Consider the following 23,998-nt stretch of genomic DNA (forward strand, 5'->3'; position numbering starts at 1 on the left):
GGGGTGGGGGTGGGGGGGTGGCGACTTGCCCTCCACTGCCGGAGGAGAGATTTTATCTTTAATTGACAACTGGCTGCCTGCCACCGCCTTGCCTCTGTGGGCCCAGGCTCCGAGCCCGATTTCCCCTCACGCTTCAGGAACAGGCTTCCCCTTGCTTCTTCTCTCCCCTCGGCCCTGCCGCCCCCAGCCCCTGTTCCCCAGTGTGCTCTTGTCCCTCTCTTGGTGTGGTTGGACATGGAGATCTCAAAAAGCCTGAGAGCTACAGGAAAAAGATGAGGCAGAAGCTAACGCCCATTGAGCATATACCGTATGTCACGTGGAGACACAGGAGACTGGTCAGGTCTTTACACCGTCTCTGAAACAGGGGCTATCCATTGTCCTCATTCTATACACAGGAAAAAGGTTCAGTGATTTGTCCCAAGTGACCTAGCTAGTCAGTGGCAGGTTCAGACTTCAAACTGAGGCCCCAATGATTCCATTTTGCCTGGAGTAAGAGCAAACAATAAGATGAGAGAGAGAGAGAGACCTGGCTACATAATTCCTAGGGCCCGGTGCAAAATGAAAACCCAGGGCCTCTTCTTCAATAATTGTTAGTCATTTGAAGATGGTGAGAGCTGAGCATTAAGTCAAGCGTGGGGTCCTTTTGAACAGCTGCCCAGCCTACATGCCCCTGAAGCTGGCCCTGCGTGTGACCCTATATGAGTATGTGGGGGGCAGTGAAAGTGAGGGACAATTTCTGATCATCGGTTCCCAGTACCCCATCCTCTCTGGGCCCTGGCGGCGTTCTTGCCCCAGACCTAAGTGGTCCCGGTTGTGACACCAGTCCTTTGTCGGCCTCAGTTCATCAGCCATCCATCCATCCATCTAGTCATCGCAATGACTCTGGCATCCCCAGGGCCCTGGCCCACATAGGAACGGTGCGATTTCAGGAGGGGCGGCCCCTGCACAAACAAGCAGGAATACAGTAGACTTCCTGAAACAAACAACAAGTCTTTTTCTTCCACGTGATGGCAGGGGGTCAGGTGGCAGAGGTGAAGATCAGAACACCGCCCAGGAGTCAGGGGTCCTGGGTTAGCCCTCTTCATGTGACCTTAGGTAGATCGCTTTTCCTCTCCGAGCATCGGTGTCTAGCTCTAGATGCCGGGCTTGGGCTGCATGGGGGATTCCTGGTGAGGGCAGGGTTGTGACAGAAGGGTGTCGCATTTCTCAGGTGTTGGAGTGGAAGCCCAGGGAGGTCCCCACAGACACAGAGCCAGAAAGGAGAGCCGGAAGCAGCCGTTCACACGGAGGAGCAGCAGGATGCTCCAGATGTCTTTATTGAGGGTGGAGCACAGCATGACAGTCGAAGGCATGCAGACAGGGCTGCAAGGCCCCGGCCTAGGCTTGCCTCAGACACACAGGTGGGGACAGCTTTAGAAAAGGACTGACCAACACCAGGTAGGGGCAGGGCGGGCTGGGGGCGGGGCGGGAGGGCCGAGGGAGGGGCAGAGGCCGAGGTCGAAGGGGTCACCTGGCCTCTGCTATTGCACGCAACCTCTGGCCACCAGCCAGGAAGTACAGTATTGCAACTGGTCTCCGCTCGCCCGAGGCATCCCCTTCTCAGACCCCTGAGCCAGATGGGCAGACAGACCCCTTCCCTGCCCGTCTGCCCAGCAGCATCTTTGAAAACAAACGGACAAAGGAGACAGGAAAAAAAAAACCAAAAATAAAAAAAGACAAACCACCCCCTCAGTCGAAGACCCAGGTAAGGTGGGGGGAGGGGTGGAAGAAGCTGCGGAGAAGCCCCTGGAAGTCCCCCCACAACTGGGGCGTGGGGTGGGAGGTAGAACCCCAATCTGGGGTGGGATGCGGCCAGTGGAGCAGTGACCCTGGGGGGCAATCTGGCCTTCCACAGGCCACCAGCCCGCAGGGGCAACACCCCCAAGAGGGAGAGTGTAGCCTGGGACCACCCAGCTGGACTAGCGGTTCCCAAGTGCACTTTTCCTGGGACATTCCACAAGCGTGTTCAGCAGAAACGAGGAATCAGTGAAGGGAAGGGGATGGGGGTCGGGGGGGGGGCAAGGGTTTGGGGAGACAAAGCCTAACAAAGAAGACAGACCATCGGCAGCACGTGCACTACACACAAGAGTATAGTATGTATGAATATAGATACTATATGTGCATATATAGCTCTTCAATTTACAACAGAACAGAACATCAGACCCGGAGGGCTCCACGCCCCGAGGGTCTCACGGGAGGGTTTTCCATCAGTCTTGTGCAAACAAGGATATCTGCGTCTTTCCCAGTGAAAGATTCTTGCCTGGGTTCCAGTTTCCCTAAGCCTCTGGCTTTCTGTCTGTCTGCCTGTCTCTCTCACGTTGGTGCCGCTTTAAGAGAGGGTGAGGACTTCGGCCTGGGCATAGTTGGACGAGAGGGCGTCTTGGCAGGTCTCTGTGTTTAAAGAGCACAGGTGTGAGACACTGGGACGCACGCTGTCGGCTCAACATTGCCTTCTTGGGGGGGGGGGGCAAGGGGTTCAGCAAAAGAAAGGGAGGAACAAAGAATGAGGCGTTAGAAGGAAAGCAGCTGCCGACCCGCGGGCCGTGGGCTGGAGAGCAGGCCAGGAGCAGAGCTGGAAGGCGTGGGGACCCAGGGCTGAGAGGCCAGGAAGAGCAGGGACAGGTCGGGGTATGAGATGAGTCCCTTCATCACCCCTCTGCCGACCCAGCTCTGGGCCATGGGGACTCACGGATGATGTCACAGCTCATCTCCGTATTTGCTCAGGTAATGATCCCCAGGAACCACTAGCTCGCAGGTTTTCAAAGCTCCGGTGCCGTGGGGAGAGGGACCACGGTTCTGCAGCCTAGCATGGAGGCTCTAGGGAAAGTTACCGATTGGCCTGTAACCCACAGGCCATCGTACGGGCTGCTGCCTGCCCATGCTGGGCTCCACCCCAGAATAGCTCCATCTGCCACCACCACCTGGGGCTCTTCCATTATTCCGGGGGCTGAAGATGGCTCCCGAGAGTGCTGCCGTGCCGTACCCAGCCCCCCTTCCACAATCTGGCAGGAACAGAGTCCCCGTGGCTGAAGGGTGAATGCTGAAGGGGAAGGTCAGGGAGGATGGATATGGCAATCTCAGGAGAGAAGGCCAGAAAACATCTCATTGAGAGGCCCAACCTCCACTGAGCCCTCCGGGCACGCGCCCCAGCCTGGGCTGCCAGGGGCCTGGGCCTTTCCTCCCCCTACCTTCCCAGCGCAGGCACAGGTAGGGCAGGCAGGGAGGCTGCCATGGGGGCAGGGACTTTGGAGGGTGATGCTCTTCTGTGAAGGGGCAGCGCCAGTCTTTGGCCTGCATGCAGCCTCCCCCCGCCCCCGACTGCCCCTCCGACTCCCAGACTCCCTCGGAGCCCAGGCTCTAGGCTGAACAGGCACCTTCCCCTCTGGTTCTAGCTCACAGCCACTCCTCCCAGAAGCCCTCGGGGTTGAGAAGTGGCCTCTAGGGTTGTCAGTAGCCCTGGTACAAACAGGAAGGTAAGGTTAACAATTACTGGGATGCTTCCCTGCTCCGCTGGGAGAGGCTGGGCTCCCGCTAGAGAAGAAAGGCTTCCAGAGGCCAAAGTAACGGGTACAGGTCCAAGCCAGAACCCGAGGTGAAGGAAACTGTGTTCTCTCAGATTGGAGGTTGGGCGGAGCCTTCCCCTAAGAAGGGAGGCCAAGGCCTGGGCGAGCCTGAGGCCCATGCAGAGGCCGGGGTCTGTAAGCTCCAGACTCGCTTTGCCCTTTCCCAAGACCCTGAGAAGCCAAGGTCCTGAGGGCTAGCGGGGCACACAGCCTACCTAGGTCCCGTGTCTCCCCTACAGAAGCCTGAGAGCCGGGAGGGACTTGTGGGAGCCCATCTCCTAAGGCACTAGGGGCTCCAGCCTGGCACTCCTGGATCATGTCGCCCAGGGACATCTGTGCCCACCACAGGGGTGCCGTGAGCAAGCCCATCCCTGTGGGAGGGAAGAGAGGCAAGGAGGCGGTGGGTGCCGTGGAAACTTGGGCTCCTGACAACTTGAGGGCTGCCACAGAAATAACCGCCTCAGTTCCCTGAACCAGAAAGACAAGTCAGAGGAGAAAATAGCTGTGGTGCCCGCGCCAAACCGGACACCTCGGCTCATCACGTCCTCTTCAGAGCAAAGACCCAGGTCCTGCAGGGGCAGAACCAAACCTGTCCCTGCGAAGGGGCAGCTGGGCTCTCGGGAAGAGGGTACAGCGTCTCCATCCCGCTCCACGGCGCTCTCCCGACCCTCTTCCCCTTCTGAAGGGCAGTCACATGGATACCCCTGTATCTTCTCAGCTCTGAAGGAGACGCTGCATTCTGAGAGAAAGCAGGAGGCAGGCCACAGCAGGGCTGGGCTACCCCGCCTGGCGAAGACCTTTCTGGAAGGAACTACCAAAGGCCGAAGGAGGCACTGAAATCGGGACTGTCCAAGCACCCCAGGAAATGCTCTGACCTCGCTGCCCCGTTCATCTTTCAGGATGGCACCCCGATTTCCCAGCTCCCCTCAAAATGCTGCCTTGTACACCTAAATGTGCCCACCCTGGAAGGAGCAGACATGGCCCTTACTTAGTCATTCCCCCTACAAAGTTGCATAATCTGACTCTAAAAATTGCCAGGCGCACAGCTCCGCTGTCAGGTCTCATCCCATCAGGTGAAACAGGAAATGACTTGGCTGAGGCGTCCCAGGGTCCCAGGGCTGCCGAGGGCCTAGAGAGCCCTGTTCTGTGCACCGCTGGGGGAGGGGCCACTTACAGCCGGGCCCTCCCTGGGAGTGGCAGGGCCTCCTGAGGGGCTGGGAGGGGGCAGGGTGGCTCTGTCCCCAACACTTCCCCTCAGCTGCCCCTGCCCAGGGTGTACCCCTGCTCACACAATGACTCACAAACCTGTTGTGCTCCCGGGCTCGTTAGGTAAATGAATACACTTAATTATAGAAATTAGATGAGTCTCGGGTTCTGGCAGCAATACAGAGCGCAGAGGCTGGGTGGCAGCGGCAGGTGACTCAGAGGCTGGGCCGGAGTGTGAGGGAGCCAGAGGGGGGAGAGGAACCGTCGTGGAAGCAGAGGAAGCAGCGTGGCGAGAGGTGCCGAGGCTTGGGGTGCAGATGGGATGCCGAACTCCACTGCGGGGTGTCACCCCAGAGAGGAGGGCATCCCTGCACCTAGGCAGGCAATCCTGGGGCTCAGACTCTAGGGAACCCCACCTGCAACCCAGGCCAGAGCTGGAGAATATCAGGCCTCTTCTCCCAGGGTGGCTTGGCTCCCCTGAGGAGACTAGCCCCTGGACGCCAGCAGAGACGTCCCACGGGACAGCCTTATTCCTTGCTGGTCTGGGCGTGGGACAGACAGACAGACAGAGACATTCGGTTGCAGGCTGTTTGGTTACTGGTTGAAGGCCACAAGGAATGGAAATGCATTTGCTGCGATTAAGATGGGGGCCCTGAGGAGGAGGCAGGGACCAGGGAAAAGGGTTCTGGGAGCGGTGGCGCCTCCAGCTCAGGATGAGGGACCCTGGGCGTGATCTGCCCCTGCCGTCAGGCCGCAGACCTGAGCGTTTTGGGGAGCTGGGGGCTGCGGAAGAGAGGCTCGGAGGCCTGAATTCTCCTGCACCCTGCCTGGCTCCCTCAGGCCCCAGGAGGGATGGGCGCTGGCGGGCATGAGTGTGCCCGCTTGCGCGTGTGTGCGTGTGCGCCTGTGTGCCCAGAGGCGGGAGCGCCGCCCGTGCAGCTACGGGGCTGAGTGTCCCGGTGGTGGGCTGAGCGTGTGGAAGGGGGGGGAGAGCAGGAGCTTTCTCGGAGGGTAGGGCGAGCTGAATCGAGACGCCAGTGGAGACAGCCCCAGGCTGGTTCCAACCGCTCCGGCTATGTTGTTTAGACTCCGGGACTTTTCACAGCCTTGGTGAAGAAAAGGCACAGGGGTCAGAGGGGTGCTCTCCCCGCCTGAGCAGCTCCATGGCATCCATGTTCCAGGGGGCCCTCCGGGGCAGGCAGCCCTGCGCTCGATGAAGGGGTCTGACCCAGCTGGGAAAGGCTCCGTGACTTTCCCTGGTCTCTGGTTCGCCTGGGCACCTGAGGATGGACTCTAGTGGCCCATACCCAGCTCACCCAGTTCTGTCGTTGTCCCCAGGTAAACCACCTCCCAGCACCCTGCTTTCTCGACCCAAAGAAGCCTTAATTAACACCTGTCACCTTCTTCCCAGGAAGCTCTCACTCTGACGCATGGGAAACTACGGGCTAAGGAAGAGGTCTCCGCCAGTGGCTGGAGGAGGCCTGGGTCCACTCGCTCTTGGTCCTAAATGCAGCCCCGAGTGCAGAGAAGTGAGCGCGGCGTGGTCTGGCACAAGGGAAAGTTGCCGAGTGCGCACTGGGAGTTTGGCGACACTAATTGCCACACTCGCTTAGCAGGGCCTGTTTCCCAGCAACCCACCTGTTCCCTCTCGAAGGTCACTCTAATTGGCTGAGCTACATGCTTGTTGCCAAGAGGCAGTGTGAAGGCATCTTGAAAATAGAGCCACCGGGCCCCGCAGGCACCCGGAGAGATACGGCGGCGGGACGCAGGCCCCGTGCGCCCCTGCGCAAACTATCCCCAGGGGTCATCCGCTCCCCACGCCTCACGGTCCCTCTGATGCATACCCTCGCAGCCTCTTCCACTTCGCTACTTCCACTGAGCCCTTCACACACTGGGATGAACGTGGGGGTGCTTGAGTCCTACGCGAGGGGTAAGGCTTCCTCTGTCCCACACTCTGGGCCACCCGCTTAGCCTGCTCCAGCCAGAGCGGGGCTCCGGGGCTGGACCAAGACACAGTGGAAGCCACTTCGTGTTTGGAACGGGGAGCGGGAGAGATAAGACGCTTCCAGAGCACGAGCATTGGGGCCCACGGAGGCCGGGAGGGACCAGAGGGACACAGGAGAGGGTTTGCAGCTTGAGCACATCCACCTGCAGCACTTCAGCTGGGGCCTCTGGGCCGCCCCCTTCCAGCTGCCAGATCGCAGCTCCTGCTTCTGTCACCCAACAGGACATGTGCCCAGCAAAGCTGACACACACACTTCTCAGAGGTTGGGTAGGGTCAGGGTGCCCTGGGGATCCCATGGGAACAGTGGTACTGGGCGAACCAGAGAAAGGGCCTGGGAGGGTGGCTTTGGAGGCCACATGGGCTGGGCGGGCCAGGGGACAGAAGCATCACAGGCTACTCCCGCAGCAGCCACTGGCCCTGCCTCCCTCACCGCTATCTTAGTCTGGGGTTTGGGGACAGCGGGAAGTAGCGGGGGAACTGGGCTAAGTGGCCTAAGAACCAGAGCAGAACTTTGTTTTGGGAGAAGTCAGGACTGATCGTGGAAATATGCTATGTAAGGTGTTTAGGAAGGTTCGGTCATAGGACAGGGCAAGAAAGACAAAAAAAAAGTAATCAGGAACTGGGCAGAAGGGGCCTCTGGCCTAGAGATCCCTGGTACCCAGCTGTCCGTGATCATTCCTGCCCCCTCTTCAGGCCGGAAGCCTAGCTCCACCATCCACTCCGCCCTAGCCTGTGCAGCCTTCCTGACGACAGGCAACGGGCTGCCCCCTGCACCCTCCGAATCCTTCAGAACCCACCTCAGAGGGGTCCCATCTCACTGCCCCACTGCCTACCCCACCCCCGATCACCCTCCGGCTCTACTGAAGTCCCATTCCAGGGGTTCGCAGAGATGGGTCAGCCCCTCCTGAGCTCCAGGTAGGATGGGGGAGGTGGTCCTGTGCCAGGCTCCATTCTTACCCTGACTCCTGAGAATTGTTGGCATCTCCTGGGACCACTTACTTGGGAAAGCCTTAGCTGTATTTAAGGGAGGCTGAGGGACAGGCAGGCAGTGACTCCAGGGAGCCAGGCCTGAAGGTCGCAGCAGAATCCAGAGCAAGAAAAGGCGACAAAATGGAAAGGAGTGGTACAAGCTCTGGTCCCGTGTCCCCTGACCCTCAACACCTGTCTTCCTCGTGGCACCTGGGGGTGAGGGAGGGGGCTCTCTGTACCTTCTGCAAGCCTTCGTAAGAAAATCCAGGGCCTAGGAGACTAGGGTACCCATTCTAAAAATGGGGACGCATCCAAGGCAGAGGAGACGGGGGCCACGGCCTCAGGGGAGGAGGAGACCTCATGGCTTGTGAGGGACACTGGGGAGACTCCGCTGCACGGGGGCTCCCCACCTGCCCGGCCTGGGGAGCCATACCTTTCCGGACACTACCATCCGCACAGGCATAGTCCCCAGCGCTGAGCAGGAAGCAGGCAGCTGCCTTCTTGTTTCTGTCCCGAGTGCCAGCACGGCGCAGGGCCCTGCGCTCCTCGGGGACCGGGGTGGAGGCCAGCGGCTGGGTGAGGCCTGCTCCCTCCTCCTCGTCCGACAGCACCGCGTTGGCATCGCCGTTCTGCTTGGAATCTAAAGGAGACAGACGGACAGGAGGCTGCATGAGGGCTCCTCGAGCCTTCCTCACGGGGTCACCTGGGGTCAGAGTGTCACTTCTCCGACCCGAGGAGGAAGTGTGTCACCCGACCCAGAAAGGGGGCCTGGTCCAGGGGGCAGGGGCAGGATGCTGGCTTCCCTTCCAGCCTTGGCCTAGAGTCTTTCCTGGGAGATAGGGCCACAGGCGCCCTAAGACTCCCCAAGTCTGCCGCAGGCTGCCCCATGAGATCAGACCCAGGAAGGCAGCAGACTCTGCTCCCTCCTTGGGTCTGGCTCAGGCTGATGCTGATGAGTCTACACTCCCTCAGAGAATGCCTGGCTTACCGGGGTGAGGGGCGGCATTGCCAGGGTTGCACCGATAGAGTGGCTTCCACGGCTATCTGCCTGGACCACCTGAAGGCGGTTATTCATGTTCACAAGCTGGAGTAGAGCACCCACAGTATTGAGAGTCCTCTCTCTTGGGGCTCACTTGTGTCTTAGGGGAAATGGGCTGGGGGAAAGAAGCTCCAATTCAGCTCCCACTGCTGTGGGCTCTTAGCCACAACCCCTGCTCCAGCAGACAGCAGCCCAGATGAGGCTGGGCCCCAGGATCTGGAGAAGCGGGGCTGCTCGGTCTGAAGGCAGGAGCCTCAGCATTGGCCAGTAATGCCCTTAACCGTGGCCAAGCAGTGAGGGTCAGACTGAGGCATGGCTTACAGGGCCACGGGTAAGTGTGTGCTGAGGAGCTGGCCTAGGGACTCACGTATTTGATGCTAGGTCTCCTTCTGAGATCTGAATGGGCCTCAGGTACAGCCGAAATTCCCTGGGGCCCTGGCTCAGAGATTTATATTCAGGGATTGGGGAGGCGAGTACCACTTTGGAGGGACGGAAGAGAGCCTGATGGGTGCTGTTCTATCAAGGTCTTTGGGAGACCCAGGCCCCTGAGTGACCCTAGGCAATGAGTGGCTCTAGCATGTATGATGGACACCCACCAACAGGTAAGTGTCTCAAGTTAGGTACCTCACCTGAAGGGTGACTCCCACGTTGCCCCCAGAGCCTAGCCAGGAGCTGCTACCTTAGTGTCCTGGTCCACTCCCAGCTCCCTGATGGCCTGGCACCCAACAGCACCCCCATACATGGAATCCTTCACCTCCCTCAAGAGCCCGTCCCGTACCCAGCAGTTAGGTTCCCACTTTCCGACCTAACTCCACATCGCCAAGGGTTAAGCCAACCTCCTTTCCTGTCTCCTGACTTAGGAAGAGGCAAGTTTTCCTGGGGTGGCCTTTCCCACCCTTGAAGAGCATGGTCCAGACCCTCGGGCCCCCTTCCAGGACGCAGACACCAGCTGCTGCCGCCTTTCTCCTTCCCAGCACTGCCTGGGCCACCGCCTCTCGGTTCCCTTCCACCCCACGTTACACCCGGAGCCCAGGATTCAATCTGGCTTGCGCCGAACAGCAGGCAGCCTCCTACTGCTGTTACGTTATCACATTTATTAGTCCAAGAGACAGCAGACTCGAACGTTGGGAGAGAAATGATTCATGTGTTGATGCGCCCTGGAAGAACAGCTGCCCTGCTCTCCAGCTAATGACAGTGCCTGATACTTGTAACATGGTTTTAACTTCTCGGAGGGTTTTTATATGTCACGCATTTGGGTCTCATCGAAGTCTTGGGGGTGGCATGTTGATATCACTCCAGGCTTTCTTACAGGCGAGGAATCTGTGCTGAGAGAGGATGAGTGACTGGCCTTGGGACACGCAGAAGGGTGGCCAAGATAGGATTAGTAACCCGGGAGTCTAATGTACCTACAGCCCCATGTCCTATGCCTGTCGTAGCGTAAGTTCAGGGGGACACTCGCCCCACAGACCCCGACGTTCAGGGTGCACTCAGAGAAGGAGACAAAGGGTTGGCCTCGGTGCTTTGCCTTCGTAAGGGCCTGGAGCCCAGACAGTAAACCGCAATCCCAAATTGCAAGGGTTGAGGATCCCCTGGGGACTCCCTCGGCCACTGGGGGAGAGGGAGCTTTCCTCCCCAAACCCGGGTCTCACCTGCTCCTTTCCTCTCGACCACACCCTCTTCCTGGGCAGCGGGGCTGGTATCGCTGTAGGTGCTTTCCCGGGGCGATGTCTCCTCAGACTTGCAGTACATGGGAGACTCGAGCTGGGGCGGCCGTGGCACGTGCTTCTTCCGTTTCTTGGGCAGCTTCTGCTTGGCCATGGCCAGGGAGTAGTACATGCCGAAGTTGTTGACGATGACGGGCACCGGCATGGCGATGGTGAGCACCCCGGCCAGTGCACACAGCGCCCCCACCAGCATGCCTGACCACGTCTTGGGGTACATGTCCCCATAGCCCAGCGTCGTCATAGTGACCACGGCCCACCAGAAGCCGATGGGGATGTTCTTGAAGTCGGTATGGTCATTGCCCCGGGGGTCGGAGGGCCTGGCGCCAATGCGCTCGGCGTAGTAGATCATGGTGGCGAAGATGAGCACGCCCAGGGCCAGGAAGATGATGAGCAGCAGGAACTCGTTGGTGCTGGCGCGGAGCGTGTGGCCCAGCACGCGCAGCCCCACGAAGTGCCGCGTGAGCTTGAAGATGCGCAGGATGCGCACGAAGCGGACCACACGCAGGAAGCCCAGCACGTCGCGAGCCGCCTTGGACGACAGGCCGCTCAGCCCGACCTCCAGGTAGAAGGGCAGGATGGCCACGAAGTCGATGATGTTGAGCAGGTTCTTGACGAAGTCCAGCGTGTCCGGGCAGCACGCGATGCGCACCAGGAACTCCAGCGTGAACCAGAGTACGCAGACGCCCTCGATGTAGGTCAGGATGGGCTCCGTCTCCACCTCCCGCCGGAAGCGTACGCTGGTGGTGTTCCCCACTCGGTGGACCTCGGTCACGTTGCGGTCGATGTTGAAGGCCTCGTGGGTCTCCAGGCAGAAGGTGGTGATGGACACCAGGATGAAGAAGAGAGAGGCGAAGGCCACCACCTGTGGGTGGAGTGGGGAGCAGGGGCTGTCAGACTGGGGCGGGTGGGCCCAGAGGGGGCAGGGAGGGACCTCTGCTCAAGAGGGTGGGGGCGTGGCTCACCAGGCAGTCAATTTAATGGTGGCAGGGAGAATTAAAGTACCTGGTCAGGGGCTAGAGTTCCCTCCTCACAAGGTCTTTATCCGTCTTCTTGAGTGCTTTAGGGCAATACTTCCCAATCTTTGTCACAGTGCATGGAAGTTAGAGGCTGCTCTTACCTGGAAGCAACTGAACTATAGCTGTCCAGCCCTACTGACTGCCTGGCTCTGCCCATCTCTAACCCAGCCATGCTTTAAGGCTTCTCAAACTGTCATGAGGGTATAAATCATTGGGGAGTCTTGTCAAAGAATGCCATTCTGACTCAGGAGGTCGAGGGTAGGACCTGTGATTCTGCATTGCTAACAGGCTGTCAGGTCTGGCTGCTTGTCCGCAGATCACGGTGGGAGTAAGCAGGCTTTAAGGCGGTATCCTTACAGTGAGGCCCTGGACCAGCAGCAGAGAGCATCATCTGGGAACTAGTTAGAAATGCAAATTCTTGGGCCCCATCCAAACCTCCTGAATGAGAAACGCTGCTGGGAGGGGCCTGCAATCTGTTTTAACAAACTTTCCAGGTACTTATGATGCACACTAAATTTTGAAGTCCACTGCGTTGAGAGATATACCCCGAGGCAGGGGCTGGAGGGACTGACCCTGGACCTCTTTCTGCCAGCTGAGCCTGTTAAACTCCAGCCATGACCCACCTCCTCAAGGCCCAAGTCCCAGCCTTTCGTTCTTGCCTCTCACCTTAGGATGTCCCAGCCGACCACCCAGACAGTGAACAGTACCTGAAGGAAAACGACATGCTCCATGGCAGGAGACGGGGTGGTCTGCCCAGAATAACCACCCCTCCCCTTCCCAAGAAGGGACATTGCCTGTGACACTGAGCTCCAAAGAAAAAGAAACCACCCCTCAGGATCGGAATGTGGCAGCGGCCGGTCTGGACAGCTGCTGGGATCTCGGCTAGAATGATGACAGCGGCGCTTGGCAGAGGAACGGCCGGGTTTAAGTGTCCGATCATTATGAATGGAGATGAAATGCATGTGTAATAACACCAATTACGGAGACTTCATCTGTGATTCATGCGATGCCATTCGCCACTGTCAGGGTACCCCTTGCTGGGGTTCATGCCCCATGCTGCTGCCTGTCCTGCTTGCTGGGTTGGGGGTGCGCTTCCTCCCTGAGCAGAAGGCTGAGCCTAAATAGATAGGTGAGGGAGGACCGTGGCCCCACGACCACTTGGCAACCCGCATGCCTGCTCCACCCGTCTAATGATGTCTCTCGGAGATGCTTTCCTCCTGCACTGGGAGGGGAGGGGCACGTCTTATTCTTAGTACCGCAAAACAACAATGGAGAATACGCGGGAGAGCTGGGAAAATGAAGCAAAAAGCAGCACCTCCGGGGCTTCTAGAGCAGGAGCAAGTCTGAGGAGGGAACTTTGGGAATGAACATTCCTCGGCTGTCTGTTCTGCGCCTGGCACAGCTGGACGCTCTGTACACGTTAGTGTTTTCAGTCCTCCCAGTGACTCTGTGAGGTAGGCCTCATCGGACCATGTTACAAAGGAGGAACGGAGGATCAGAGAGGTTGTATACCTGCCTAAGGTCACACAGCCTGGGAGGGTTGGAAACAGATTTGACCTCAGCACTGCTTTAACTTCGGAGGCTTCACCTTCTCTTCACACCAGTTTTCACCACCTCCAGGGCGGGGGCGATTCAGAGGCCTGGGAAAGTCTTCTCTGAATTGTCAACACTGCTCCCTGATGACTGCTATTTCACCCTGCGGCTTAGGATAGACATCCGTCACACACTAAGACATCTTGTTTACACTTGAACTTGAAGGAGCTAATCGGATAGAACGTGGAAGAAGAGGAGTAGCGGACCGGACATACTTTCCCCACTTAGAACTTTGCCCGGAGTTTCTCCTGCCCGCTTCTTCCCCATGAAGGTAAATTTCAAGTTCCTTTTCTGGTCTCGTTTTTCTTTCTCTGGGAAACAGGCTGTCAAGGCGATAAAGGCTGATATGGGCATGAGGCAGATGGCCCCAGCCTATGGGCTATCCGTGGCCATCCGGAGATTTGCTGGTGGAGGCACCTGTCCAGTGAGCATGGTGACGCCGCGAGCCCAGAGTCCTGGTGTCACTGCCCCCCCACCCCCCACCCCCCGCCCCGAAGCAGAGCGGGATGGGGTAACGGGTGGGGCCAACACACCCTCGCTCTGTCAGGAAGCTTGGGAAGCAAAAGCTTGCTCTCTCCGAGGAAAAATTAGTCAGGAGACTTGGCCCATCTGGGAGCAGCGCTTGAAGTTAATGAGCGACTTAGAAAAACAAGTTCAGGAAGAGCCGCCAAGGGGCCGAGCAGAGGGCACAGAGAGGGGGAAGGGGCGGGGACGGTGTGGCCTGGGCCATTCTCACCCGAAGGGCCAAGGAGCCTGTCTAAGGGCCATGGGTCCTCTGCGGCAAGCCCAGTGGGTGCAAAGCACCCCTCCTTCACTGGAGAACGAGCCCCTGAATTCCTGCAGTGTTCACTCATTTTTGCTTTTTTTTTTTTAACTTTTTTTTTTCTACTTCTACCCCTCATCTCTACCCTCTCAGAAGATGAGGACAGGTAAAAGAGTAGCCACACGTGCCCATCTCTCAGGGGCAACAGGGGCACAAGAGAGGGCAAAAGGCTCGCTCGGGATCAAGCTGAGGCCAGCTGTCCTGGCTCTCAGCTCAGAGCTCTTCCCACTTGGCCCTCTAAACAACGAGAAGGGACAATCTACCCTTCCTTGATGAAATCTTGGTGGGGCCTCAGTTTCCCCTGCAACCTCTCCAGGGCTGGCAGCAGGTGCCAGGCAGGGCCTGGGAAGCCCTCACTTCCCGAGGAGACAGGCAGACCTGAGGCTGAGCTGTGACAGAGGCAGGGACCTGGGCTCTGGCACATTGCCCCAGGTGGGTCCTGCGGTTCCAGATCCCCTTCGGGGCCCAAATTATTCCTTTCTCCCCTAAGTTACTCTCCAAAGAGAATTATTTTGTAAGTGGTGGCCTTGCTTGTGATGAGGGCCTTTCACTAGGCCGACCCCTCCGGAGGCAGCGACACTGCTTTCTCTCTCATACTCTCTTGATTGGGGGGCTTCCTGGGACAAAAAAAAAGGGGGGGGGGCCTAGGGAGGAGGCGGCGGCAGCAACACCACGGTGGTTAGAGGTCGAGGCTAAGGCTCCATGTGCTCGAGTCTCCTGCTCTGCCCGCTCCGGACCATCCCACACAGCCGGCAGTGGCATTGGAGCCTCCTTACTACGGTCCCTGCCAATCGGGACTGCTGGGCCCCTGGGGAGCCCAGATGAAGGCTGAAGGACAGCTAAGCAGCCCGGGGGTCAGACTGCCTGGGGTGCTCGCCCTGAGCCTGCCCCTCGACCAGGTAAATGGTGCACTTTGTGCATGTTACCTCTCTGCAAGGTGGGACCAGCACTACCACCCAGCTAATAACGCTACTGTGGGGTTAAGTGAGCTTTGCCTGGCACACAGTAAGTGCTCAATAAATGGCGACAGAGCTAAGGAGGTGGGGGCGCCGCCAGGACCTTGTGCGCGGCTTCTGAAGATGAGTCGTTCTGGGGCCAAAAACGTCATAAAATCCTCATTTTTTAGAAGTGAAAGGGACTCAAAAGGTCACCCAGGTCAACTCACTTTCTGCTGTTTTACAGATCAGAAACCGAGGCCTGGGGAGAAGTGGCTTGCCCTGGTTCCCACGGCCCAAGCTGTCAGTGCTGCCCACAGCCCGAGGACACGGGGCACGGATGCTGCCGGAAGTCAAAACCGCCCAGGAGGAAAACCACTCGTGTGAACTGGCTGGGCCGGCAGCGGCCCCTCCCCTGCCTGCTGGGAGGGGTGGGCGCGGAGGGCCTCAGCGCCCTGGACAGGAGGTGCTCAGCCTCCCTGCAGGAGGGCTTCTCCTCCAAGCTTTCCTTCCCGCTCCCGGTGGGCACCTCCCACCGGCTGGCCGTATCCTCTTGGCTGTACCTGCCCCCAGAGACACAGGTGTTTCAGCTAGCGGGCCAGCCCTGTGACCAGCCTCCTTCACCAAGCTCATCCTAGGACTGTCCTTGATGAAAATGTAAAGCCACGCACTCCCAGGTGGAAGTCGGGCTCCATTACTTCCTGCCTGAGAGACCTTGGGTGAGTTTCTTAGCCTCTCTGAGCCTCAGGATCTTTGTTCCTCAAATGTGCCAGACACTGTTCTGTCTGGGTGCTGGGGACCAGCAGGAGACAAAACAAACACTCCTGCCCCTGAGACCTTACATTCTACTGGAGAGACCGTCAACGAATAAACAAATAAAATATATGTCAGAGGGTATAAGTGTTAGAAAGAAAAATGAAAAGGGAAAAGGGGAGTGAATGAGTGTGAGCACGAGGAAGCTATTTCAAACAGTGTGGCCAGGCAAGATCTCAAGGCCAAGGTGACATCTAAGCAGAGACTGAAGGAGCGTTATGTGAAGATCCAGAAGAGCCACAGAGGCGGCGGTAAGAGGCCATGCAAAGGCCCTGAGGCTACAGCATGCTGGGTGCGTCGAGGAGATGGGAATAGTACTTACCCCACAGGACTGTTTTGAGGATTAAAACACATGATGTTTGTAAAACTCAGCACAGAACCTAGAGTGTCTCAGGAATCTGGCACAGGCTGGGTCAGGGGGTGGTTGGGAGGTGACAGACACTCGCCATTGGGAACCGAATACAACCAGCGGGAGCAGGGGAGGGGAGCCCAAGGAGGAAGGGCCAAGGAGACAGATGGACAGATAAACATAAGATTCATGCCCAAAAACCTATATTAAGGATGAAGTGTAGGAGAAGAGAAAATTGAGAACACAGCCAAAGACACTTGCAGAGGAAGATCTGTGGAGATGAGATGAGGAGCTGAGCCTTCCAGGGAAGCGAGATCCTTGTGTCCAGGCCGAGCTAGGAAGGGAGCAGGGAGCCCTGGGGGCTAAGAGGCAGGAAAGGAGAGGGAGCCTGCTAGGCAAGGCACCCCTGAGCTGTTCCTGGGTTCCTGAGTGTAGGCCTGCCTGTGAGACCCAGGTCCCAGCCAAGGGACCCCAGCTCTCTCTCCTCTACACTCCCCCAGGAGCAGAACCTGACCCTGAGCCAGAACCCTCTGGTTCCTATCCTGAGCCAGAACTCTCTGGTTCCAGTGTCCAGAGCCAGCCTCTACCTAATCCCACCCCCTGTCAAGCCAGCACTTGGGGCCTCTAAGGGCCTCTGGGCTGCCTGAAGCCAATGAGTCCCAGCCCCGGAGGGAATTCATTCCCACCCAGATCACTGGCCAAGAACTTATCTAGCCAAATATTGCCCATCTGTGTCCCATCTCTGCTTGGGCTGGTCCCCTGGCCAGGAAGTTCCCTTTTTCCCTAACTCTGCATGGGTAAGCACTATCCACATTGAAAAGACATTTATTTGTAACCGGCCTCCCTCCAAAATTTATGTAAGGGCGCTCAGTCATTATCCCGCAGGGCCTGTCCAGCTTACCTCCTATTTCCCTGTGGGAGCCTCCTGACACACTGCCCCCAAGCCCATCCCACATAGTGCGGGGACTTACCGCTTCCTCCTCCTACCTCCTATTGAACTTTATTTGTTAAGACTACAGTGGCACCTCTCCTGATCCATCTCGTATTATCATTACTGTTTCTCGTCACCTGATTTCCCTCGACGGCCATTTGCTGTGCCTGACCGGGCTCCCTTCAGGAAAAGGCATCACCTCCGACTCATCTTTATATTCGTAGAGTCCAGGTGGTGTCTCTCATGTAGCAAGTGCTCAATAAATGTTTTCTGAATGACTAGAGCCAACGCGACTGCCTGGTCATTCTCCTGGCCCTGGGGAGCCTATCGTAAGGACAAACAGTCAGCCCCACTAACTGCAGCTAGAGGCGACAGAGGTGTGCCCAGAACACTCCCAGGCGCCTGGGCTGTCAGACTCTGTGGTTCTCTGGGGTGCGCCAAGCCTACAGCCTGATGGAGACCCCTGCCAGAGACCAGGTAACCGTCACTCAGTCTAAAAACAAAAATCCATCAAGGAGCTGGGCAGAGGTTGTGGCAGGCGGGCTGCCCAAGAACAAGGCTGGCATGAGTGTCCTGCTGCCTGGCATCTCAGGCTGACACTGTCCACGGCGGAGGCGAGGAGCCCGGGGGCTCCCCATCCTCGAGGCCCAGCTGCCTGACCGTTCCTGCCTGCTCTTACTCCAACTCTCCAAAACAGCCCTTTTTAAAATCCCCTCCCCCACTGTACATCCAACCCCAAATGGTGACAAACGGAAACACCTCATCATCCAGAGACAAGGTGTTCAGAGGCAAATGTTGGTCTTTTAGATCCAGAGAGAAAAACACAAAACCAACCAGGAGGAGACAGAGGCTGCCTCAGGGTAGGCAGGGCAGGGGGAGGCCTGCGGCCCTTGGCCTGACACCCCTCTTGCTCCCTGAGGCATGTTGGCATTGCCCTCATGGGGGGCTGGGGAAGACAGGACACCCTGCACCTAGGCTTGGCTCCCTGGCCCTCCCCAGCCCAGAGGGCATGGCACCAGCAAGTCCTGCCCTCATTCTGTAGCCTATCATGCCTGCCGACCAGCTGGTCCCAGGCAACGCCCGACTAAGAAGCCAGGAACCTTCAGAAGGGGCAAGAGAACTGAGCTCTGCATTTCCCGCCTCGAAGGCCTCAGTTTCATTCCTCTGTGGGGACCAGGGGACACCTAGTCTCTTTTTGTCTTATGAAAGTCCCACAGTGAGCAACAAAAAAAAGAGAGAGCAACCTCTGATGTGAGCAGTTCTGGGGAGCGAGGGACAGGAGCTCTGATTTCCAGGGAGAAGAGAGAGAAAGGACAGGAGGAGAGCAAAGGGGCCCCCTCTGAGCCTTCCTAAGTCAGAGGCCTGCTCTAGGCAGAAGCCACCGCAGGCAGCTGAGGCAGAGGTACAAGCACAGACCTGGATTCGCGAGACCTGGGTCTGGATCCTAGTTCTCCCACCAGCTGTCTGACCTTGAGCGAACCCCTCTGGGCCTCGGTTTCCTTCTCTGTAAACTGAGGTTAGCAACCCCTGCCTCACTTGGGCCAGATGAGATATCGGGAGAAAGCTAAGGTTACAACAGCACCTAACACACAGCAGATGCTCAATGAAAACCCAGCTCCAGCTGCCTTCCTGGGGTAGCAGGGATCCTGTGTGTCACATTCTCTACTTAGAAGGGAAACATCATGGGAAAACTCAATCCGGGTACTACTGACTTAGCCAAAGGAGAAGGACTATCATCCTTACAAGGGCTGATAACTGAGGTAAAGCCAGCCCGGCTCCTGGGACCTCTGCGGACGAGGGGTGAGGAAGAGGAGTGTCCCGGGGTGCCATTTATCAAGCCTACTGTCCACTCTCAGAAAAGGAGGAAGGCCCGATTCTAGAGCTATGGATGCTGCCAAAACTGCCACTGGTCCCCCTCGGTGTGAGAAGCCACCCTGGCTGTTGCTGATCCCTCACCCTTCCTAGGACAGGACCAACCTGCCCCTCATGCCTGCTCCCAGGTCAGGCCACAGCGAAGGGAGCAGGGGTGATCACCCCCAGCCTGAACTAAAAGGCTCCGCGGGCCAGGCCGGTAGCTAGGCAACAGGCTCCCACAATCGGCTCAGTCCACTCTCTGTTTGTATCTGGTTTGTTCCTGTCATAACACACTTACTCAAACCAGATGCTGTGTGCGAAGAGATGCCTGGGACAGCGTGCTGGTCCCTGGCCCTGCTGGCCCTAAGCAAGGGCCCCACGCCCACCCGGGGAATGTTGCATGTCCCTTCCAGGGAAGGTGTGCACACAGACCCAGGGGACACAGTCGTGAGGGCATAGCCCCAGAACCCCTGCACCTCAGAACCTCAGGCCTGGAGGGGTACAACAGTAAAGGTTGCTTCTAGTGTCACCATCTGTCCTTGGATTTTCCGATGTCATCCGCAGGAAGTACCGACCCTCAGAACACCTCCCAGGCCACAGTGAGAAAGGAGCCACCTCTCCACCCAGAAAACAACCTCCTTTAGTGGAAGGAATGTGTTGCAATGGGAGGAGCGGGGGCTTGGGGGGCTTGAGAGTCGGGGCTTTGATTCACAGCCCGCCACTGTGTGATCTCAGTTGTTTACCCTCTCATAGCCTGATCTACTAAATGGGGATAATACCTCGGCTGCAAATTTATTGGGAGGATTAGAGATTAGTGTAAAGCACTTGAACGGAGTGCTCAATAAATAGCATTGTTATTAATTAATCTTTACAAATTATGTATTTCCACCTGTGTCCCAGGCATAGCTGAAGGCTTGCCTTTGCCCGTGCTCCTTGGCAGAAGGTAAGTCCTCTTGGGCATGACTGCCACCAAAGCCCCATATAGCTGTGCACGGCCACCTCGACAACCAGCTTTGACAAGACACTCAACGTCTCTGGTTTCTGCATCGCTTCAATGGTTAGGATTAACCCTGCCTGGCCCCAAACTTCCAACCTCAACTGAAGCGCCCTGGCTGATATGACTCCATACCGAAAGGGTGAAGGATCATGGGCTCTGGGAGGACGTCAAGGGGCTGACCAGGCTCTGAGCTTACACAAAGGCCCCTGGCTGGGCCACTTCTCAGTGAGCTAAAGAGAAACACAGTGATGGTATGTCCCCTTGGAATCCAAGAGGGAAGAAACTGAGAAGGTGATATGTCCTCCAGAGACCTCAGAATGCTCAGAAATAGGGCCTGGCTCCCTTACTACTTTATCTAATTCCTGCCTTTCTGGCTTGTCCCCTTTACCCTTCTCAGTCAGGCTAAATCTGACTCCCCCCAACCCTCCCCACTTTGAAAGAGCCTGAATTGTCTATACTTGTCTTTCCCCGCACAGCCAAGAGCTGACACCGGCAGGGTCAGGGAACTGCATGAGAGGCCGATGGAATGCATAGCAGACCCAAACTGGGGCACGACTGTGCCCTCACCTTCTAAGCTGGTCTTGGGCATGTTGATGACTCTCCGTCCTAAAGAAGGTCCCTACGTACAGTGGTTGCCCTGGGACACCTGCAGACCCAGCTGGGCATGCCACAGCCACTGAGACCTCTGCTCCTCTCTTTTAGGCAGATGATCCATCTGCCCTGCTCTAGCAGTTACGCCCACCTGGTTCCTCCCTGCAGCCCCATTCCCCATTCTCCTGCCCTTCCCCCCAGGAGGCGAGGAGGGTGAATGCAACTTTTCTTTCCAAGACCAGGTTGAGGTCCATCGCAGGAGGGAGGCTGGGCTCTGAGACTCACTAACATGACATCTTGGGACAACAGAGGTGACAGGACAGGCTTCCACAGCAGGAGGCAGTCCCCAGACCCAACCCCTTGCGCTGCTCCTTCTTGTCTCTCAGACAGACCCCAGCCAGGCTTCTGGCTGCCAGCCATGAGATCGGACATCCTTTAGGGGGTTTTCTAGCTGCCCTAGCCATGTCTCTCCTATCACCCCCTTCCACCTAAGGGGGGTTCCAGGAAACTGGACTGACTTGGGGAGGGGGTGGTGGGAAAGAACTAGGTCTTGCCTAAGTCAGCCTAAGCTCTCCCCCCACCCACCCCAGACACCCATTTCAAACTGTACCCCGAACCAGGGCTTTCTGAGAAGCCAAGCTGCGCTACAGCAGGAAGAAAAGCAGCAGCAACAAATCTGGGCTCATCACCAGGCAGCCTGTGGCTGGCCACGGGCGGTGGAAGCCAACAGGGCCCAGACACCAGGCTCTTCCTGTCTAACTCTCCCTTCACCCCAGATGCGGCCAGGGCTCCCGGGTGCCCAGGAAGCCTTAGGGGCATGGTATGGGGCAGGCATCTTGACTTATCCCCCTGAAAAAGGTCTCTCCCAAACCTGGACGGCAGGCCTGGAATCTGCTCCCAGCCTTGCTTGTTACGAGTGGAAGAGGCCAAAGCCAGCATCTCCTCTAAAACTCCCAGTTCCTAGCACACTGAGCTGCTGGGAAGATTTAAATGAGGTAGCCCCTGTGGAAGCAGCTAATGCAAGGGCCTGCCACAGAGTAGGTGTTTAACACACTCTACTTTCCTTCCCATAAACCCTGCCTGACCACGACAGAAGGCCTAATTCCAGCTCTCCAGGGCTCTGGCCCTGTGAAAGAGTAGGGGAGTTGGAGGTGTTAAATGAAGACTGGCAGCCTGTGCAGAAAGAAGAGGGTGGAAAAGCTCAGTTGAGGGCAGCACACTCACTGGTGGAGGATGCGGCAAAACAGGCAGCTGGGATTAGGTCTGAGTAGTGCATGCAATCTCCCCGTGAGCAGTGAGCAGGAGAGAGAAGGGATATGATTCTCCTGGGGGCCCCGTGGAAAGCAGGGGAAATTGGGAGGGAGACAGTGGAACGGTAAGTTGGCCTACACCCGGCTCCTCCCTGCCCCTACCCACGACCGCCACACACCCCCTTACAGAACAGAGAGGAGCCCCAGGCTCCTGCCACTCACCCTGGCTGCCCGGGAGGAGTAGGGATCCTCGAAGAGCGCCCACATGCGGGGTTGCCAGCCGCGGCATCCCCCGGACCCGGCGCCAGGGCCCACGCCTCCCTCGTGCGGCCCCAGGCGCTGCAAGGCCAGCTCGCGCTCATCCTCGCCGGCCTCGTCGCCCGGCCCCGCGCCGCCGCCGCCTCCGTCCGGGCTCTCGAAGATGTCCAGCGCCTCCTCGGCGTCGCGGTGCTGCCGGTAGGTCATCCAGCAGCAGGGCTCCACGTCGGTCTCGTCGATGCCCCAGAAGGTGAGCTCCTCCTCGAAGAGCGGCCCGCACACGTCGGCGGGGCAGTGCAGCTTGCCCGTGCGGTAGTAGTTGAGCACGTACGCAAAGACGCCCGGGTGCCGGTCAAAGAAGAACTCGCAACCCCCGCCGCCGCCGCTGCTGCCGCTGCTGCCCGCGCCGCCGCCATCTGACTCGGCCCGGCCCCCGCCGTCGGGATCCGCCAGCCAGGCGAGGCGGGTGCCCGGTAGGGTGCGCAGGGTGCTGCGGTAGGTCTCATGTCGCGTGCCGCCCACGTTGATGATGATCTTCTCCGACGCCTCGCCCTTGGCCATCTCCTCCTTCAGACATGTTTTGGACGGAGGCTTGTTCCCAGACTTGCGCCCGCGGTAGGAGGAGACACACACCGAGCTGATCATAAGAAGCGCTGCGGGGCTTCGGCTTGGGGCGGCCGCTGCCCTCCAAACACCCTTCCCAAGGAGGCAGCGTCAGACGGGGGAGGGGGAGGAGACGACAAGGAGGTAGGAGGCGGCGGCCCCCTCTGCGGCTTGGCCCTGCCCCTGCCTCCCCCCGGGGCGCGGAGCGGGAGGAGTTGGGTTTCTCGGGTGCACAGGTGGTTGGGGTTTGGGCAGGCTGCGCAGGGGAAGGAGGCAGGAGGGGAAAAGGAGAGCTGAGGACCCCGGCGAGGGGTCCGGGGAGGCCGGGACAAGCACACACACACACTCCCCTACTAGGACTGGACACTCAGACCCTGCGGCCCGGGACACACCCCCCCTCTCCCCCCAAAAGACGAGGAAGCGCACGCACAGTCCAGGCGCACTGCGAGAGGCCGGGGCGCGCGCGCGCTCACACTCACACCGGCCACCCTCAGGCTCCCTGATCGCGCCGAGCCCCGGGAGCGGTCGGCTTTCCAGCGGCGGCGGCCGCAGCGCGGCAGCAACAAGTCCTCCGAGCGGCTGCGGGGCCGGGTCGACGCTCTCACGGGAACCGGAGCTCTGCGGGCCCGGGCGCCGTGCGGTCAACACGAGGCGGCGGCGGCGGCATGTGGCCTCTTCCCCCCATTCATAAATCCAGTGCAGGGCACGGATGGCGGGCGGGGCTGAGCAGAGCGCGGCGATCTGGCGGGCGGGGGCTGCGCAAGGCGAGGCGGCGACAGGAAAACAAGCGCGCCCGCAGGAGCAAGCCTCCGGTCCTGCGTCCGCGGCTCGGCGGCGGCTGGAAGCGGCGCTGGGCTGGGCGCTGCGCGGCGGGGGCCGCGCCGGGGCGGGGGGAGCCTCAGACGGGGCGTCCTGTGCGGCGCGGAGCTCGGGGGGCGGGGCCGCTCCAGGGAGCGGGACTCTGGGCTCTGCTGAAGGAGTCTCCCAGGCGGCGGCCGGTTGGCCAAGGACACCTGCAGGCTTCCTGGGCAGCGCCGAGCGGGATCCTCAGCGCAGCGCCCCGGCGCCGGGCTCCTGCGATCTGGGGACGCTGGGAGCCACGCCATCCACGAGTCTGCCCATCTCCGGGCGGGGCGCCGGCCTTGGCTTGCTGCAGGAGGCGGACGAGAGGTGGCCTAAGGGGGGGGGGTACCTCGGCGCCAGTGGGCTAGGGCTCAGGGGGTGCACCGTCTCTCTCGGGCGATGCTAACGGACGCCACAGTCCAGTAGCGCTTTTTCCTCCCGGCCCCGCCTCGCCCGGGCGCGCCCTCCGCGGGGCGGGGTGGGCGGGGTGCGGCGCTGGGCTGACCCGGCTCGCTGCAGGGCCCGGGCGGTGGATCTCAGCCTTCCTCCGCGGAGCCGAGCCCAACCAAGGCGCGTAACCCCCTCATCGCCAGCGCC

General features: G+C 59.0%; 1 protein-coding gene across 3 annotated transcripts; it reads right to left on the reverse strand.

The window, feature by feature from the left end:
- Positions 1-209: 209 nt before the first annotated feature.
- On the reverse strand, positions 210-23,866 carry KCNC4 (potassium voltage-gated channel subfamily C member 4). 3 transcript variants are annotated; one of them, XM_016155660.2, is made up of 4 exons: positions 21,920-23,864; positions 10,471-11,407; positions 8,216-8,422; positions 210-2,430 (listed from the first exon to the last, which is right to left on the reverse strand). In XM_016155660.2, the coding sequence occupies exons 1-4, from the start codon at positions 22,598-22,600 to the stop codon at positions 2,369-2,371; spliced, it is 1,887 nt and encodes a 628-aa protein (XP_016011146.1). In that variant the 5' UTR covers positions 22,601-23,864; the 3' UTR covers positions 210-2,368. The 3 variants fall into 3 exon arrangements, with proteins under 3 accessions (XP_016011146.1, XP_016011148.1, XP_016011147.1); XM_016155662.2 differs by having other exon boundaries at positions 1,454-2,492; positions 21,920-23,866; XM_016155661.2 differs by having other exon boundaries at positions 1,454-5,914; positions 21,920-23,866.
- Positions 23,867-23,998: the final 132 nt, after the last annotated feature.

The sequence above is a fragment of the Rousettus aegyptiacus genome, unplaced genomic scaffold (genome assembly GCF_014176215.1).
Source record: "Rousettus aegyptiacus isolate mRouAeg1 unplaced genomic scaffold, mRouAeg1.p scaffold_m13_p_17, whole genome shotgun sequence".
Classification (NCBI taxonomy): domain Eukaryota; kingdom Metazoa; phylum Chordata; class Mammalia; order Chiroptera; family Pteropodidae; genus Rousettus; species Rousettus aegyptiacus.